Raw genomic sequence first — 18,624 nt, 5'->3', positions numbered from 1 at the left:
GGGTATGTCGTAGTCAAATACACACAAATAAAGTCTGCCATTTAGTTTCTTTCTGACGACTATTTCGCGATGTGCAAATGCGTTAATTAGAAAGGCAAATATATGTTCATGTGTATTTAGCAGTCGTTTGAGAGTCGGCAGTGTTCGCGTCGAACCGGGTGACAAACTGACGAAAGGCTGCCAACGACATGTTTATCAGACTCAGTGCTAGACCCCAGCGACGAGCTACGGCCCAGAACTGAGCAGAGAGGAGCAATAGTTGAACTACAGGCACTCAGCAAGGGCTGGAGCGCTCAGTTGGAGCTCAGCAAGCGAGCCTGTCAGTCAAAAGCCAAAGTAACTACACTCAAAGGGTTTCATTTAGTTTTTTTCCAATTAAAGTGTTGTGCCAAATAAATACCTGCCATCGACAATTTTGCTGCATCAACCGAAACTTGCAACGTACTCAGCGCCATCGCAACAGCTTAAAATATTGTTGGGTTTCGTTGTATAGACTAAATTTCGGATTAGTGAATTGTTTCGTTTTTCGATAAGGATTCAAACATATGGCACACTTTTCTGGCGCTCTGCCTTTAACAAAATTAGTTTTTTAAACCTGAAATGTTTCAGAATATTTTAGAAACTTCCTTGTTCTTGTCAAACCGTTTTATATTATGGGCTTTAAAATAGTTATCGAAAATAGTTATTCAAAATTCTTGTGTACCTTGTGTGTATAAAAAATGTGCAATCAGTGCTTGTTAACTGTGGTGAAATGTTCTTAAAGAATAATAATACATTAAAGATAAATTATTACTTGTTTTAATTGAAACTAAGAGATAGCTAAAAAGTTGATATTGTGACCAATTTTAGTGAAATTTAAAAGACAAAATGAAATAATTAAGTGACGAAAAAGTGATAGTAAAAATTTAAAAAGGCTATATTTTTAATTTATAGGTTATTATAAAATGTAAATCGTTTGACAAGTGAAAGAGGATAAACAATTTTCAGGCATATGGTTTTATTAAAGGCTTCTGGGCAGAAACGTAATTCAGAACGCTTCTCATTGGAAATCAGGTGAATATATTGCCATATTAATAATTAATTCATTTTTTATGTTCATTGAATAGATAGAATGACACCTACTTAAAAACTGCCCAAACCTGAGAAATATTCCATTTGCAAATTAATATTGTCACAGCACCATTTTGAATTGTTGAAAACTACGCCTAAAAGTGATATTTGCCTGTCTGTATTTGCCACTCGCTCTAATTAAATCATGACATTCGAATTATTGTCAACTCATCATTCGTAGCTGACCTATGACCAATTCTATTAACCGATTGGATAATCAAAGTAGGCACCACATGTAGGTACAGCTCTTGGCTTTGTCTCGAACATTCTCCAATATGCCCATTAAGTAAATTAATGCATGCAATGCGAATTCGGATTGGGATTTTGACTGGTGCCTCATCGAATTGCTGGATTGCTGATAGAGATCAGTGTAATTCAATTAATTACAACTACGCGGTAGAAGTTCTAGAATCCTATATCCATACCAGATTTGTGTCCAGTTCGTTTTGAGTCTTTGCAGAAGTTGGTTCATTTATGGTGGGGTTAGATATGAGGTGAGAAGTGTTTAATATTTCTTAAAAACGAACCCAAATCGGTTTGGGAAGGCGTGTCTTGCATTATGCAATCGCTGTTACTGTTGTCAAAACTAAATAGCCCTTTAATTAGTCGTTGTCACTTAATGAGGTTCTAGTCACGTCTCTCGAGAGCTATCCAATATAAAATAGTGGCAAAACGGTCGTTGACACCGCGACAACAATAATATGCAAAACTAACACATATCTAACTACTGTACTTAGAAAAAATATACCCTAGAGTGCGGTAAATAAAAAAAAATTAAAAAAAACAGAAAATCACCCTTAAGACCAGCAAAAATATATAATAACAAATTGTCGACAAATAAAATTAGGTGTGGTTGTTTTTATTCCAAAAACATATTTCTTATGCTTGAAAAACACTTTCAAAAATAAAATCAACTCCCAATTTAGAAGAAAGACAAGCTTACTTTCTAAAAATCAAATCAAATAATATTCTGAATTATATAAATTTTTTTAAGTGTACTAAAAAAGTACTTAACTGAGCATAAATAAAAATTGGCAGTGTTTTCTTTTTGTTTGGTTTCCCTTTATCAACAAATTCGAATTTGCCTGCTTCAGTTTCATCGACTAGAAATACTTGTTTAAAAGAAAGACAAATCTATTTGCTGATAGTCAAATCAAGATATTTTCTCAGGTTTCTATATTTTTCCCAAAGTGTACTTACAATTACAAAATGAGCGCCATTAAGTTCCATTTGACATCGAATTTTACGGTACAGTTGTCACCACAAACACATTGTTATCATTATGTACACCAACAACAACATAATCAAGAACAACAACAACAACAATAGCAACAACAACAACAACAACAATAGCAACAACGACTACTGTTGTAAATATCATGCGACAGAAGGGGTTATCTAAATAGGCGAAAACTCGATGCAGGCATTTAGTGAACGTTTAGGCCAATCAATAACTAATTAGTCAATTGACTGTGGCTGATAATTGTGACAGAGATTATTGTGAAATACGTATCACAGTTAACCATATTAAACGCAATATCTAAAAGACGCCAATTGTTGCACAGTCGCGATTTATCGCGACCATTTACCATAACAACAGCTGGCACAGATCGGAGTCAATCCGGCAGCGATTCCAATATGCCCAAACTCTGGAACAGTGTGAAATGCTCCTCCCTCTCACCCGATCTGATGGAGGCACAACCCAAAATATTGCCCAAGTCGCGCTCGAGCAGCAGCAGCAGCAATCGCAACAGCAAAGTGAGTTCGAGAAAAAACCATTTGACTGATATTATGATTTTCATTGTTTTCTTCCTGTTTTAGTATTGGATATTCTCGATGATAATTGAGCGCAGCGCTGGCTCCAAGCGAGTGGATATCTTGGGAGACGATGTCGATACGCCATTGGAGGCCATTCTGCCGGTGGAGGAAGTGGAGGAGGTTTGTCTGTTGCGTGACAGCCCCTACAGGATATTGAGGGTAAGTTCAGGCTCATCGAGTGGTTGCCAATTCACTAAAGTGTTTAATCGCTACTCCCAAAGCGAGCATTTGTTAGAACAGTGTTTACTCGTTGTCCACTCTGATATAAATAATAAAAAACAGACATAAAAACAGCTAGTTTTCTAGTCATTTCTATGGCTGCCCAAACCATTTATGAGCATCAGTGTGATAACAATGAAGTTCAGAGAAAGTCGCTACATAGGAAAATGCTCTCACGACACGCAGAGCAACAAGTTTCCCTAACAATAACGGCAACAGTGAAATTGAAATTGAAACAAAATGAAAATGAAAATGGGCTGACAAATTAAATAAAACTCACCACGCGTGCCGCTTGCCGCAAATCTTCGCCGCTGGCAACGCGCTCGGCTATAAAAGCAAACGAGTTTGTCGCCGAGATTTTAGTCTGGCAGGACTCGTCGTCCGCCAACTGCAGAGAGCCAAAATGGCAGCGGAAAATCGCAAGAGAAGCTGCTCAACAGTAGCAACAAAAGGACATTTGAGTTTTTAAAGATTTAAAGTGATTTGTGAATAAAAACCTGCAATGCAAATGCCCCAAAAACATTCAGTGCTATTATATAAAAAAAAGTGGATTGCTATATTTAAAAATAACTATTTAGATTTGTTAAAAACACATAAATGTTAATTGTTTTTGGTGTGAAAATGTTGAACAAGTTAAAAAGTTAATAACAATCTAAAAGTTGATAGATCTCATTGTTAAAAGTCTCAATAAACTACTCAAAGAGTTTTTAGATTTGTTGAACAGATAAATGTTATTTCTCCTTGGCGAAATTTAGTTTTTATAAAACTATAATATTAAAGATTTGAGCTTAATCATAAATTTCAAATCATTTAACAAAAACGATAAAAGTTAAAGTAAATTTATGATAAAGTTAATCCATCTTTAAGCTCTCGATCTTGATTAATAACCATTTCGCGCTCTGAGCACTTAATTGAAATGGAATGTCCCAAATGCCCGAAGCGAAAATGATGGGTGAAAATGAATCGCCCAAACGGACTGTGGAATTCAGTCCATTGCGTTATCTGATTAGCGGCTGTGCGAATGGACAAGAATTAACAACGATGGCTCCTCTAAATCTATCCAACAAATGGGCACGAATCTTGCGAATGTCGTCCGCACCAAAAATACAAGCTGATGTCCTCCTGCAGGTAACCAAAAGACCATGAAATTAGTCAAGCGTCAGAGGAAGTTAATTTTTAAGTATCCTCGGATGAGCGAACAGCATTCTCAAGACGCTTCAACTGCTAAGCTTGTTGCGAAACTTCTGGAAAAGTGGAAAGTGAATTGAATTTTTCACAAAATGATGAAGATAATGCAGCTGCAGTAGCAGCATGTCCAAAGCTGTCAAGATGTAAACATGTTGAAAGGACAAGACAATGACAATAACAAGGGAATAAAGCAAAAAAAAGAAGCAAACAATTCGTGCTATAATTAAAAATCTATTTACATTTTGTCGGAGTTTTTATGGAAGTCCGCGTGCCTTATTTAATTTGCCGTAGATTTTTGTTTAAGCCTGGACCTTGAAAACAAGCCTGACAAAGGAGTGCAGCGCGTGTTTAAAGTTGTAGCAGAGATAATAATCTTTTTAATGCACAGTTTAATTAGTTCAGCAAGTAAGCAGTTGGCAATATTATCTATATTTCTGTATCGGCAGGCGGCGGAGTCTGGCAACTTGGATGATTTTAAGCGTCTGTTCATGGCGGACAACACGCGCATCACGCTCCAGGATGGCAAAGGACGAACAGCTGCTCACCAGGCGGCGGCCAGGAATCGTGTCAACATCTTGCGCTATATACGCGATCAGAATGGGGGTGAGCAGAAGTAGAAAGAGTGAGTGTCCTAACATAAACATAATTAAACATGTTGCAGACTTCAATGCCAAGGACAATGCGGGCAATACGCCACTTCACATTGCTGTCGATAGCGATGCGTACGATGCACTGGACTTTCTGCTCTCCATGTAAGTGACCGGATGGATGACTGCCAGTCTTAGTTATTCTTGATATAATTAACTTAACTTGTTGTCAACATGTTCGCAGTCCGGTGGACACGGGCATATTGAATGAGAAGAAACAGGCGCCGGTGCATCTGGCAACGGAGCTAAACAAGGTCAAGTCGTTGCGGGTGATGGGTCAATATCGGAATGTTATCAACATACAGCAGGGCGGCGAACACGGAAGGACTGCCCTGCACTTGGCCGCTATCTACGATCACGAGGAGTGCGCCCGTATCCTGGTAGGTGGTGTGAGTTCTTGCAAAACATGTTTATTTTATTGTTTTTGTTTTTTTTTTGGCTTGAACATATTTTATAACCAATAAGTTGCTCATGCATTTTGTGCTTGTACTCATTCAGTTGACCATTAATCAAATCGCACGCGTTCACACACACACACACACATACACACACACACAGAGTTATACTACAGAAGATACTCAATAGCAATTTATCATGAGACGAACGTTTGTAAAAATTTAATTTGCCTGCGCTTAAAAGTATGCTACATTTTCATATAAGTCGCATCAAAAGTCTGCTATTGCTGTGTGTGTGTGTGTGTGTGTCTATTTGCTTATATGGTATGTGTATTTAAAATATATATGCTTTTGTGTAATGAATTGCGTATGTCGTGTCTTACAGATAACTGAGTTCGATGCATGCCCCCGTAGACCCTGCAACAATGGTTATTATCCCATACATGAAGCGGCTAAAAACGCCAGCTCTAAGACAATGGAGGTGTTCTTTCAGGCAAGTTGTGGTAGTATGTATGTATGTATGTTTGCAGATGACTGTGTGTATGTGTGTATGTATTGCATGTATACTGTATGGTGAACGTATCACGCACACTTTCCTTCCATGGCAACTGTCCGCACATTTTGCTGATCTGATGTCAAAGCCTTAAGTGCTTCCCGATTAATATCCCCGAGCGCGTATCCACTTTATTTGATTTGTACTGCAATCGCTGCTGATAGCATTTACTGTTTTTTTTTCTCCATAGGTTGACCTTTCGTGCTATTGCATTGAGCTTTTCCCTTTTTCTTTACGCTTTTTCCTATACAGTTGGAAATTGCGTATACGCTGTGTTGTTCAGCGTCTACAAGGGAGTCAATTAGAAAAGTATCAAATTCAAACGTTTCTGGTCCAATTATCGATTTCTTTTAACTCTAGATTATTGTCAAGCGGCTTTAATACATAATGACAGGGGCGAAAGTTCGCCGAAAACCCAAAAAACTTTAAAATATCAAATAATGCATTCGGCCAACGACTTTACAAGGAACCTTTTTATTTATAGAGGAATATTAAACGCTGTCTGATTTTGTGTAACTGATAAATGTTGTTGTTTTTTTTCTCCTAGTAAGCAGAAGTTTCTTAATGCGAACTTTTTAAATAGAATTTATACTGATTTTACTCCAAACAGTGGGGCGAACAACGTGGCTGCACTCGCGAGGAGATGATATCCTTTTACGATTCCGAGGGCAATGTGCCGCTGCATTCAGCGGTCCATGGCGGCGATATAAAGGCCGTGGAGCTGTGCCTGAAATCGGGCGCTAAAATATCAACACAGCAACATGATCTCTCGACGCCAGTGCACTTAGCGTGCGCGCAGGTAAGTTGTTCACCGGTTCACTGCTGGTTTAGTGTGGTGGTTGCCATGGCCTCGCAGCTGAGGTCCACTGCCAGACAGGACACTTGACAGCTCTCATATTTACAAGTGTCCTAGTTGGTTAAATAAACGCGTATTTGCTGCTTGTTGCTCACTGTTTGGCCAGCAATTGATAGCTAAACACTCTGCCACGAAATGGCTTCCTTTTCGGGTCTTTAACATGGTTGTTTCCTTGTGCGCGTATATTTCGGTTGAGTTTAATTTGACAGAATTCTTATGCAAATTGTGTTACGACGAACGTGACTTTGTGGCAAACCGCGTTGTTTGCCATTAGCAAATACCAAAACATTGCCACCTGAGAGTAGGGTAAGACGGGCAAGCAGACAAGGGGAATCTAGTGGAGTGTGCTCTGCGAGTAAGCGACAAAAAATGAGTATTTTAGTTGCAATAAGTAACAGAAATTTGGTAGGTAAAATGGCGAATTTCAAGTTTAGATTTATGTGCAGTAATCTTAACATAAGAGCGACTTTAATCAACTTTAAATGAAGTATTTATCTAGAGGTCAAACCGTTGTCAAAAAGCCCTGGATTTTGAAAATCGGATCACGTTTGACAATGTTATGGCATTGGAAAGTCATTTTGGAGGATATAATTTTAACATTAATTTCGAGTGAGAAACGCGTTTTTAACTTTAAATGTAATATTTTTCTTGAGACCAAACCACAACTAAAATGTGTTGGTTTTTGAAAATCGGATTACTTTTGGCAAAGTTATGACTGTGGAAAGTTTTTCAACAAGCATTTTTTGAGAATTACATTTTTACATTAATTGCGAGCCATAATGAAAAACCTGGTCTTTTGTAATCGGATCAAATTTGACAAAATGATGGCTTTCTATTTGTTCACAGGGTGCCATTGAAATAGTCAAGTTGATGTTTGAGATGCAGCCATTGGAGAAGCGGATTTGTCTCAGCTGCACCGACGTACAGAAGATGACTCCGCTGCACTGCGCTTCGATGTTCGATCATCCCGATATAGTCTCTTACCTGGTCAACGAGGGTGCCGAAATCAATGCGCTAGACAAGGAGCATCGCTCCCCACTACTCTTGGCTGCCTCGCGCAGTGGCTGGAAAACTGGTTGGCAAAAACGAGTGAAGTATTTGAATATGAATGATTTAACCTCTGTTCTTTGCACAGTACATCTGCTAATTCGATTGGGTGCCAGCATTGATGTGAAGGATGCCGCAGCGCGTAATGTCCTTCACTTTGTCATCATGAACGGGGGACGCTTGACGGACTTTGCGGAGCAGGTTGCCAATTGCCAGACACAGGCGCAGCTGCAATTGCTGCTAAACGAGAAAGATAACATGGGCTGCTCTCCCCTGCACTACGCCAGTCGGGATGGTCACATACGTTCGCTGGAGAATCTCATCCGTCTGGGCGCCTGCATCAATCTGAAGAACAATAACAATGAGAGTCCTTTGCACTTTGCCGCTCGCTATGGCAGATATAATACAGTGCGACAACTGCTCGACTCGGAGAAGGGCTCGTTTATCATCAATGAGAGCGATGGCGCTGGGATGACTCCGTTGCACATCTCCTCGCAGCAGGGACATACACGTGTGGTACAGCTCCTGTTGAATCGGGGTGCTTTGCTCCATCGCGACCACTCCGGGCGTAATCCACTGCAGCTGGCTGCCATGTCGGGATATACCGAGACCATAGAACTGCTGCACTCGGTGCACTCACATCTGCTGGATCAGCTGGACAAGGATGGGGTGAGTGTGTGGCAGAGTACCGCAGCAAAAAAAAAAAATTTAAAGAAAATCTTTCTAGTTTCGATTTTCTGAAACTCAAAACGATTTTTTTCTGCGTGTAGGAAAAATGGTTTTCAAAGGAACTTTAATTTTTGAATATTATTTATTTGTTTTGCAGAACACTGCTCTTCATCTGGCCACCATGGAGAATAAGCCGCATGCGATTTCGGTGCTGCTGTCGATGGGTTGCAAGTTGATCTACAATGTGCTGGACATGAGTGCCATTGACTACGCCATCTACTACAAATATCCGGAGGCAGCACTGGCAATGGTCACGCACGAGGAGCGTGCCAACGAGGTGATGGCGTTGCGCTCCGATAAGCATCCGTGTGTGACCCTGGCACTGATTGCCTCAATGCCCAAAGTGTTTGAGGCGGTTCAGGATAAGTGCATTACCAAGGCGAATTGTAAGAAGGACTCGAAGAGTTTTTACGTAAGTCTGTCGTTGAACCGATATGAAAGTTTTGCTATCGAAAAAGGAACTCATTTCATGAATTCATCAGTTTGTTTGGCCTGCTGAGGACTTGCTGTTGTTAATCGTATCTTATCTCTTTGATCATATACGAATTTAGATTAGGTACTCATTTGCATTCTTGCAATGTCCTTATATGTCTGCCAAGATCGATGAGAAAACCGGAGAGCCGATCATGACAACAAATCCCATTCCATTACCAGCCCTCAATGTAAGCAGACAAAAACCAAAAAAAACATCAGTTGCATGCAATAATTTATTGAGTGCGTTTTTTTCTGTTGCCTTAAGACTTGAAGCAGTGTTTAGTTTAGGTGTCAATCTCCACTTCTTCTTCCCACACTCGGGAAAATAATCTGCATGTACTTTTGAAAATTTCTCTAAAATTCTTTTTGGTGTTTTTAGGGTCCGCTAAATCTGTTTGTCACATTTAATCATGCATTCACGCCAAGCTAAAAAAAAACATGCACCCATTGAATTTGATTTGATTTTCGTTTCAACTCATTATTTAGATCAAATATTCATTTGCGCCATACCAAAAAACGCCCAAGCAAATCGAGGAAAAGCGTCTAGAATTCAATGATGCAAAATGGCGCCCGGCGCCATTGGCTGTGGTGAATGTGAGTCTCAATCCACGTTGAACTCTCTCTCTCTCTCTCTCTCTATAATCTAAATCTGTAAAATCGTCCCAAAAGTCTGCTTTTATTCTCACTTTGCTGCTCTCGTAACTATGTGTCTGTGTCGTATCCTAAGTGTTTCTATTGTTCCTATGTGTTGTCTTCAATTCAAATAAACTATTCACTAATATATATCTTCTATATATACTCCTGTGACTAGACAATGGTCACACATGGACGCGTGGAGCTGCTGGCCCATCCCTTGAGCCAGAAGTATCTGCAAATGAAATGGAACTCTTATGGCAAATACTTTCATCTGGCCAATCTCTTGATTTATTCGATATTTCTGGTCTTTGTCACCATATATTCATCGCTAATGATGAACAACATCGAACTGCGTTTCCGTGGCAATACAACAATTAGTCACTTCTGCAAGGGGTAAGTTTAAAGCTCTATAACTGAATAATTGCTTATATATATATCGCTCTTTACAGCTGGGGTCCGCTCACATCGAATCTCACGCATAGCGCTGCGGATGTTGCCCAGATACGTCGGGAGTCCTGTGTGGAGAGCATTAATCGAACACCAGCCATACTCTGCTGTGCCATGGTCATTGTAATTTACATATTGCTCAATTCGATGAGGGAATTGATTCAGATCTATCAGCAGCGTTTGCACTATTTGGTGGAGACGGTGAATCTTATCTCCTGGGTGCTCTACATATCCGCATTGATAATGATAGCGCCCGCTTTTCGATCCGATGGCGCCATTAACACCATACATTATTCAGCTGCATCGATTGCCGTCTTCTTGTCCTGGTTTCGTTTGCTCCTCTTCCTGCAGCGTTTCGATCAGGTTGGGATTTATGTGGTCATGTTCTTGGAGATATTGCAGACGTTGATCAAAGTGCTCTTGGTCTTCTCCATATTGATTATTGCTTTTGGCCTGGCATTTTATATATTGCTCTCCAAGGTGAGTTTTTGCTGATGATTTGATTAATCTTTTGCTTAAGCTTCACTTCTTTCTTGCCAGATAATTGATCCACAGCCGAATCCCAATCACTTGTCCTTTTCAAATATACCCATGTCGCTGGTGCGCACCTTCTCCATGATGCTCGGTGAACTGGACTTTGTTGGCACCTATGTCAATCCATACTATCGCGATCAATTAAAGGTGCCCATGACCTCGTTCTTGATACTGAGTAAGTCTCCGCTTGGCAAACACTTTAACTAGGCACGTCTAATCATCTTTCCTGGCAGGTGTTTTTATGGTCTTGATGCCCATTCTGTTGATGAACTTGCTCATCGGTTTGGCCGTTGGCGATATTGAGTCAGTGCGTCGCAATGCACAGCTGAAGAGATTGGCCATGCAGGTGGTGCTCCACACGGAGCTGGAGAGGAAGCTGCCCCATGTCTGGCTGCAGCGAGTGGACAAAATGGAGCTCATTGAGTATCCAAATGATACAAAATGCAAAATTGGCTTTCTCGATTTTATTTTACGCAAATGGTTCTCGAATCCATTTACCGAGGATTGTAAGTATTCCCATCCGTTGTTGGGTGGTTAATTAATACTCATTCCCATTCCCCACTTCACCACAGCTGCCATGGATGTGATTAGCTTTGACAACAATGACGATTTGATCAATGCTGAAATGGATCGACAGCGCCGCAAGTTGCGCGACATTAGCCGGATGCTGGAGCAGCAGCATCATCTGGTGCGACTCATTGTCCAGAAGATGGAGATCAAAACGGAGGCAGACGACGTCGACGAGGGCATTTCCCCGAACGAACTGCGCTCCGTGGTGGGTCTCACTTCGGCTGGTCTCAATCGCTGGAACTCGCCGCGTATACGCAATAAATTGCGAGCAGCTCTGAGCTTCAACAAGAGCATGTAGGACCCACAATTATAACTAGCGCAAATTAGCAGAAGCTCTATTTATTGTCATGCATTATAACCATATTTACACACTATATAAACTTATCAATGTCAATGTCTGTTTAACGGGAGCTCATAAGGGTAAAGGACGAATTTAAGGTTGGCAACAGCTGAGCTCTGCAAGTGAATGCGATTTAATTCACATTTCTATTAAATACTAAATGTAATTGCATATATATAACTATATATCTATGTATATGTCTCTATCTGTGTTTAACGTTTTTAATGTCTTTGAAAAAGTCTATCTGAAATTAAAGTCAATTTATGCATGAAAATAGTAAAATGTTTGAATTTATTTATGACAGTGTTGGATGAATCTGAGTTGTGAGTTTGCTTAAAAACTAATATAGAATTAGATAAAATAAACCACGCCTCCTGCGGGAGAGGAGGGTTCTACATGAATGTAATCTTGGTGCGACCCATGTTGACCTGCCACACGTTGAGCTCCTCGTAGTCATCGATGCATTTGTCCACTTGATCCGGTTTGAAGCCCTTCGTCGTGCAGCGATCCATAATCTCGGCGATCTTCACAGCCTTCCCAGAGCCAGCCAATTCCCTTACGATGGCAAAGATGCGATCCGAAGTGTTGGGCACACTGTGAAATAGAGTTAAAAATGAAAACCCAATCAAAGCAATCGAGTTGTGTACACTTACTGTCCCTTCTGGTGTTCGTGTATCTGGTTGAGAGAATCCTTGGACATTTCCAGCAAACGCAGAGCCTCGGCCACATCATCCTTCTCCACACGATCCGAGAGACGCAAACGGGCCAAAGCAGTCGACAGACGCAAAATGCCGAGGAGATTACGGGCCGATGTGAAGGTCATGTCCTTCTGGTTGCGAGCCTCACGCCTCAACTCCACGTAGGCGCCCACAATGTAGTCGGTGAGTTCGTCGGGAATGGTGGGATGCTTGCGCTTGCACAGATTGATGTAGCGTCGCATCAGATTCATGTCCAGCGACTTGACACGCGACGGCGGCTGCTTGCTGTGGCTGTGCACGTAGGTGATGTGCTTGGCCAGACGCAGATCGTTGTCCCGATCCGGTTTGTCCTGGATGAGCCACAGCAGATCGAAACGCGAGAGCAGCGCAGCAGGCAACTGAATATTCTGTTCCACGGTGCGTCGTGGATTGTAGCGACCAAAGGCGGGATTTGCAGCAGCCAGAATGGAGACGCGTGCATTCAGCGTGGTCATAATGCCCGCTTTGGCTATCGATATGGTCTGCTGTTCCATGACCTCATGTATGGCCGTACGATCCACATCCGCCATCTTGTCGAACTCATCGATGCAACAGACACCCTGATCCGCCAGCACCAAGGCGCCGCCTTCGAGCGTCATCTCGCCGGTGAGTGGATCCTTCATCACGGCAGCAGTTAGACCCACTCCAGACGAACCACGACCCGTCGTATACTGTGAGCGTATGGCAAGGCGACTGATGTAGCCCAACAGTTGGGATTTGGCCACACCCGGATCACCCATCAGGCAGATGTTGATGTTGCCACGAATCTTCATGCCATCCGGCCGTTTATCAACGCCGCCGACAAGCAGCAGCAGCAACGCCTTCTTCACATCCAAGTGGCCGTAGATTTCGGGTGCCAGGCTGGTGGCCAGACGCTCATAGAAATCATCCTGAGCCAACTCCTCCAGTTCGGCGGGCGTCAGCTCCGCATCCTTGTCCGAAATGTCATCGCTCTTATTGATGCATATAATGCGCTGCCAGAGAATATGAATTAGGTCGGGATTCACTTTACCGTCTCCCCACAACTTACGTGCGCCTGGAGGAATGTCTCCGAGAGCAGACCCTGAATCATTTGCGCAAATCCTGAACGAACCATCGGCAAAAAGACTCCTGAGACGAGCACATGATCACCAGGCTGAGCCATGCGTGTCACTTCGCCGCGGCACAGCACCGTCATGCTGCGTGGAATGTGACCCACGGGCACCTGGTCACTGTGCTCCTGCATCTTCAGCTCCTGGAACTTGACGAACTTGGAGCCGCGAGTCTGCAGATATAAACGACCACCGGCCTTGTTCACCCGACAATCGTCCGAGGGACAGTCGTGGACGGGTATAAAGGAGAGCGAATTGACAGGCTGATATGTCTCGGAGCCGCAGCGATCGCAGGTGTAGGTGGCCACCACCATCATGGGCTTCACTTCGGTGCAGCGCGTCACAATGCCACGCACCGTGACCAATTTGCCAATCTGCTGGGCCTTCACCTCACGGATGGAGTGCGCCTTCTCCGTTGACTGCGGCTTGAAGCCAACCTGACTGGAAGTGGGGTAATCTCAAATGGATAAGCTTCCCATCAATTAAAATCTGTGCAGTCTACTTACAATCGCTTCATCAGCTCTGTGGGAAAAGCGTTGCGTTCGTCGCGCTGATTCATGGGATTGTGTGTGCGGGCATCCATCATTAGCCGGTGCTCGATGTACACGTCGAGGGCATCCTTGGCGTGCACTTCCTGCTGCTTGTAGCTGGGCAGCAGCTCGGCAATCACATCGCTGAAGATCGCCGCATAGCGACGACAATTCTCGATGACAGCCTCGGCGAGACTCTCATTGAACTCGGCCAGGTCGTCCAGATCGATGGTGATTAACACTTGTTCGCGATGCGCCAGCTTCACCAGTTGCGAGCCATACACAAATTCCTTTTTGCCATCGTCGTCGCATTTGCAGAACTCGGCCAAAAATGTTTTGATCGATTCTGCATTAAATATTTTTAAAACCCATTTGAAACTTTTATTAATTATTGCTCTTACCTCTATCCTGAGCATAGTCACGGCGCGCCATTTGTGTTTGCTTTTAGTTTTTAATGACGCGATAACTTTACTCTTTGCCTACTTGCAGCAAAATATAATCCAAATAGAATCAAAATGCTGCTTGATGCCAGCTGTCTGCCCGCGTTATGCTTTTTTCGCGCCTTTTTTCGTTTATGTGATGCGATACTTATCGATAGGTTTAGCTGATGCAGTGCTGCCACTTGTGAAAGTCACTTTCCATCAAGTTGACAGGCCTCTATCGATACTGTGAACCAGTTCAGTAGTGGCAACGCTCTACTGACCGTTTGAAGTAAATCGATTTGGCGCGTTTATTTTGAATTTCAAATGTAGACGTTTATTGGCATTTTAAATAAAAATAAAATTACAAAAGTGTTATTTTAATATCAATTTGCAACTGCTCAATTACTTTTAGCATTTTTCACGTTGTCAATAAATAGATTGGACTTGCGTTGTTGTTTGTTTTTTTTTTTTTTGTTACATAATTATTTATTGGTTTTTAGGCGTCTAAAAAGTGGTACATTTAATTTTTTTTTGTGCACATTTTTGCATTGGTTATCTTCGAATAGATGAACAAAGATGATTTGCCCATTGTTTTTGTGTTCTTTTTGTGTTTTTGTGGTTGCGGTATACATAAGTTACAGTGTAATATGTTTTCGTTTATGTTTAACTTAAATATTATTAATCACATGCAATAGTTAAATAATAAAAATAATAATTATACATAGTTTAACATACACACACATATATTCATGTGATCGCGTTGATGTTGTTATTTTTAGCTGCGATCTCTTGTTGCTATTAATCAATAGTATGTATATATTCATAGTGTACATATACATATACACTATATATACATAAATATATATATATATATATATATATATATATAGTAAGTAGATCAATTTGTTGTGTTATTATCAATTGTTAATTGGCTACTAACTAAATTTCATGTTTTTGTTTTGTTTTTTTTTTGTCTCGTCAAACAATTTCTTTTTACACATTACATGCTAAATTATTACACTTTACGCGCTAATATCCTATATATATATATATTTATTTATGTATGTATGTATTTATTTATATTGTATTTTTTAAATTTAGTGCTAGCACATTTGCCATAATATTTTTCTGTTCATTCCGATATTTTTTGTTGCATTATGCAGCACAAAACTGATCAAGTCGTGTGAATTTTAGTTAGTTTAGTTGCTAACGATAAATAACTACAGCATTTGCGTTTTTTAAAAAGTTTTTGAGAGGCATTTTTTGGCTTGGTCAAAAGCTGATTCTTCAGTTCTAAACTTTTGACCAAAACTTAACTTAACAAGATGTTCAGTATTTTCTGTTATTTTCCATACATTTTAATAGTATTTTCATATTTGTTTTCTTTCTAGATATTTCGTTTTTTGAATGTTTTATGCATTCTGTGACAATACCTCAAATTGCTTGTTCAGTTTTCGATTGTTTATATTTCATATAATTAATTTAAATAATGCAACATATTAGATAGATACATATATCTATAGATATACATGGGTATATATATATATATATCTCGATAATAGATTTTCATCGTTTCATGCGTATAAAGCTGTAAGTCTTCTAGTTTAATTTCCCAAAAGTAAGTTTACTCAACTAAATTCCATTTATATGTATGCATTTTCTTTCGTTGACTTTTTTTTTTCAAAATTCTTTGAGCTCTCAAAAATTGTTGACAACAATAGTTTGTTTATGTATTTATTTTCTTAGCTAACAGATTTTCAACTTTAAATTCATTATTTTTTTACGTATTCTGTCGATTGAAGAATTCTCTTTCTTTTTCTCGTTCTCTCTCTCTCTCTCTCAAAATGAGCGGTAACAGCAACTATTTGTATTTACTTTCTTTTTTACACCAAAAAGGAACAATTTGCTTTGAACATTGAGCTTTATATATGTGTGTATTTAACGTACTGTATGCTAAATATGTATTTATGTGTTTATATATTTATATGAGTTTGAAGAACTGCACTCGCTAAAGATCGATTTGAGCCTATTTTATTTACTGTTTCTCTTTCTGTTTGTATTTTGTTTATTTGTTTTGTTGTTTTTGTTATTCTTAATGCAAACGTCGCAACACATTTCTTTATATATGGCACAAAAGTCTAGTTGGATTTTCAGCATTTAGGCGCAACAAGGAGGCTCAGCAGTTGAGGGAAAGCTACTAGAAGAAAAGGTGGAGACGCCACAAATAGAGAGACGTACCGCATCTCAATTTGGGTTTATGTTCGATTGTTTTTCATTTTCTGTTTCGTTTTCTTTTTGAAGATTGTTTTGTTGCATTCCAAACGCGCTTCTCGATTGCAAAGTTACACAATTTAGTGCGCTTAGTAGCTATTAAATTAATGATAACAACTTAAGAATTATCCAAATAATAATGTTCATAATAATAATAATAATAATAATAACTAATTGTTTGCATTGCGTCGAACTTTGTGCGCTCGCTCTTTTTAGCGTTCTGATTTGCCTGCGTTTTGCTCTTAGATATATATATATTTAGATATATATATATATTCATTATATATATATATATATATATATATATATGTGTATATATATTTGCGTATATGTGCTTTACTTTTTTGGGATTTGGGTGCTGCTGCTTTAACTACAACTACTGTAGAGTGTTGTGACTAGTGTGAGGAGTAGTAGAAGGCTCGTCGTCGAGAACGTCAGCGTCGAGGCAGAACCTGCCTTTGAATTCTCGCGCGATTCGATATCGTTGTTAGAGATGGGCGTGGTGCCAGACGGGTCTTCGAAATTAGATGTGGGTCCTGCGAAATAACAGTTTGCGTTTAAGTACGCCCGTTACATATGAAACAATGTGTGAAAGCAAACTTACCGTCGCCCGAGCCATCGCCGGAGGCGTGTATGCCGTACTCCTCATCGTCGCTGATGTGACCCACTCCGCCGCCACCGCCGCCGGAACCCTCGCGACCCATGTCGCTCTGTATATCATGATTGCTCGAGAGTGGCGCCTGCACGGGGAAAGGGTGAATTGTATAATTGGTATGCAGTTGTTCAGGTTTTAGTCCTTCACTTACCGATACGCCGATGCTCTTGCGAATCTTGATGAGCTTGTCCACCAGCTCGTTGAGTTTGGTGATCTGCGATTGATCCTCCAAGGGGACCTCCGGATTGTAGCGCTGTGTATCCGTGCCGGGCGTTATCAGCAGCTGTGTGTATTCCCCAACGCGATCTCCGGTCCAGCAGAGATGATCGTTGCGTTGAGTATAATCCTCATCACAGTAGCTGTTATTATAGAGAAAAACTCAGTTAGCTGACTTTATTTAATCTCTCTCTCTCTTTCTGTTTAAACACTCTACGTCACTCTCTCATCAGTCAGTCAGTCCCATTTAGCAACACAAACGGAAAACAGCTCGTGTTTTTTTTTTTTCAAAAAATTCCGTAAATTTTATATACTTAAAGGAAGAGCCGGAAAATGTTCAAAGAGCTTGTACTGTTTGTGCACACAACGGTTCGCAATTTTTTCCTGGCTCAATCTGGCCAAGTCGCCCGAGGCGTAAGTATTATAATAAGTCTTCTGTTTGTATTCTATAATCTATAAATGGATTCATTATTTTTAGTCTGCCTGCCGTCCTTTGATTAAGAACCGCTGGTGGACCAATGTGATCTTCTTTATTGCGGTATTCACACCGCTCTATGTCTGTCTGCTGAAGGATGTGTTTGGGCTGCTGCGTGACTTGAACTACAAGGCTAACAGGAACGATTAGGTCATGAGTGCTGCAGGATGTCCTTCAGCCTACAGTCACACACAGTGTATATATATTTATATATATTTATATATAAATGTGTTTGTTGGTCAGAGTTTCGAGTAACAGCAATAGTTAAATAAATATATATTTGTGTCGGTTTTTGGACGTCAATCTCGTTGGGAACACTTACTTGTAGACAATGTTGGTGAAGAACTCCTTGGACTTCTCGATGGTGGACAGAAAGTGAACGATGCCCGCGTCTGGTGGCGTGGCCCACTTGATGGTGCCATGTTGATGCATTGGATGCGCCTCCGGGGCGGTCAGCGAGGGCAGCAGATTGGGCGTGCCACATGTCTTGGACACCTGAGAGAGAGAGAGAGAGAGAGAGGGAAGAAAAGCAGGTTAGAGTTGTGCATGTTAATATCCATTTCCCGTGTTTGACCCGTGTTGCTAATCGCAGCCACGCATGCATGTGTTGTCCACAGCTGCCCCAGCTCGTGCCACACACCATGTCGCGTTGCATGTTAATTGC

The 18,624-nt window shown here is 40.8% G+C and overlaps 4 protein-coding genes across 7 annotated transcripts in view; 2 read left to right on the top strand and 2 right to left on the bottom strand.

Annotated features, from left to right (window-relative positions):
* Window positions 1-962: 962 nt before the first annotated feature.
* LOC6557138 (transient receptor potential cation channel subfamily A member 1) lies at window positions 963-11,819 on the top strand. Of its 4 annotated transcripts, none has more exons than XM_032742731.2 (17): window positions 963-1,053; window positions 2,676-2,868; window positions 2,932-3,087; window positions 4,782-4,938; window positions 4,997-5,087; window positions 5,167-5,362; window positions 5,763-5,870; window positions 6,541-6,729; window positions 7,633-7,861; window positions 7,922-8,502; window positions 8,660-8,974; window positions 9,114-9,224; window positions 9,848-10,065; window positions 10,122-10,599; window positions 10,660-10,828; window positions 10,887-11,159; window positions 11,226-11,818. In XM_032742731.2, exons 1-17 carry the CDS (start codon window positions 992-994, stop codon window positions 11,519-11,521), a joined length of 3,822 nt encoding a protein of 1,273 aa, XP_032598622.1. In that variant the 5' UTR covers window positions 963-991; the 3' UTR covers window positions 11,522-11,818. The 4 variants fall into 4 exon arrangements, with proteins under 4 accessions (XP_032598622.1, XP_032598623.1, XP_032598624.1 ...); XM_032742732.2 differs by lacking the exon at window positions 9,114-9,224 and adding an exon at window positions 9,523-9,630 and having other exon boundaries at window positions 11,226-11,816; XM_032742733.2 differs by lacking the exons at window positions 963-1,053; window positions 2,676-2,868; window positions 2,932-3,087 and adding an exon at window positions 4,047-4,275 and having other exon boundaries at window positions 11,226-11,819.
* Window positions 11,820-11,828: 9 nt separating this feature from the next.
* Window positions 11,829-14,460, bottom strand: LOC6557140 (DNA replication licensing factor Mcm7). The gene is made up of 5 exons (XM_001983836.2): window positions 14,323-14,460; window positions 13,898-14,267; window positions 13,331-13,832; window positions 12,217-13,274; window positions 11,829-12,157 (listed from the first exon to the last, which is right to left on the bottom strand). The coding sequence occupies exons 1-5, from the start codon at window positions 14,351-14,353 to the stop codon at window positions 11,956-11,958; spliced, it is 2,163 nt and encodes a 720-aa protein (XP_001983872.1). The 5' UTR covers window positions 14,354-14,460; the 3' UTR covers window positions 11,829-11,955.
* A 1,403-nt stretch (window positions 14,461-15,863) lies between these two features.
* LOC6557081 (division abnormally delayed protein) overlaps window positions 15,864-18,624 on the bottom strand; it is a 63,466-nt gene continuing 60,705 nt past the window's right edge. Inside the window, exons 6-9 of the mRNA XM_043215390.1 lie at window positions 18,283-18,455; window positions 17,421-17,628; window positions 17,219-17,354; window positions 15,864-17,150 (exon numbers count right to left, since the gene is read on the bottom strand). Of these exons, the coding sequence (XP_043071325.1) occupies window positions 16,981-17,150; window positions 17,219-17,354; window positions 17,421-17,628; window positions 18,283-18,455 (687 nt within the window). The 3' untranslated portion in view covers window positions 15,864-16,980. The remainder of the gene's footprint in view (window positions 17,151-17,218; window positions 17,355-17,420; window positions 17,629-18,282; window positions 18,456-18,624) is intronic.
* Window positions 17,769-18,263, top strand: LOC116805109. Its single transcript, XM_032735248.2, has 2 exons — window positions 17,769-17,899; window positions 17,964-18,263. The coding sequence occupies exons 1-2, from the start codon at window positions 17,819-17,821 to the stop codon at window positions 18,108-18,110; spliced, it is 228 nt and encodes a 75-aa protein (XP_032591139.1). The 5' UTR covers window positions 17,769-17,818; the 3' UTR covers window positions 18,111-18,263.

This window comes from Drosophila grimshawi, unplaced genomic scaffold (assembly GCF_018153295.1).
Source record: "Drosophila grimshawi isolate 15287-2541.00 unplaced genomic scaffold, ASM1815329v1 contig_44, whole genome shotgun sequence".
Lineage (NCBI taxonomy): Eukaryota > Metazoa > Arthropoda > Insecta > Diptera > Drosophilidae > Drosophila > Drosophila grimshawi.
The sequence above is the reverse complement of the archived record's forward strand: the minus strand, read 5'-3'. Positions and strand labels throughout refer to the sequence as shown.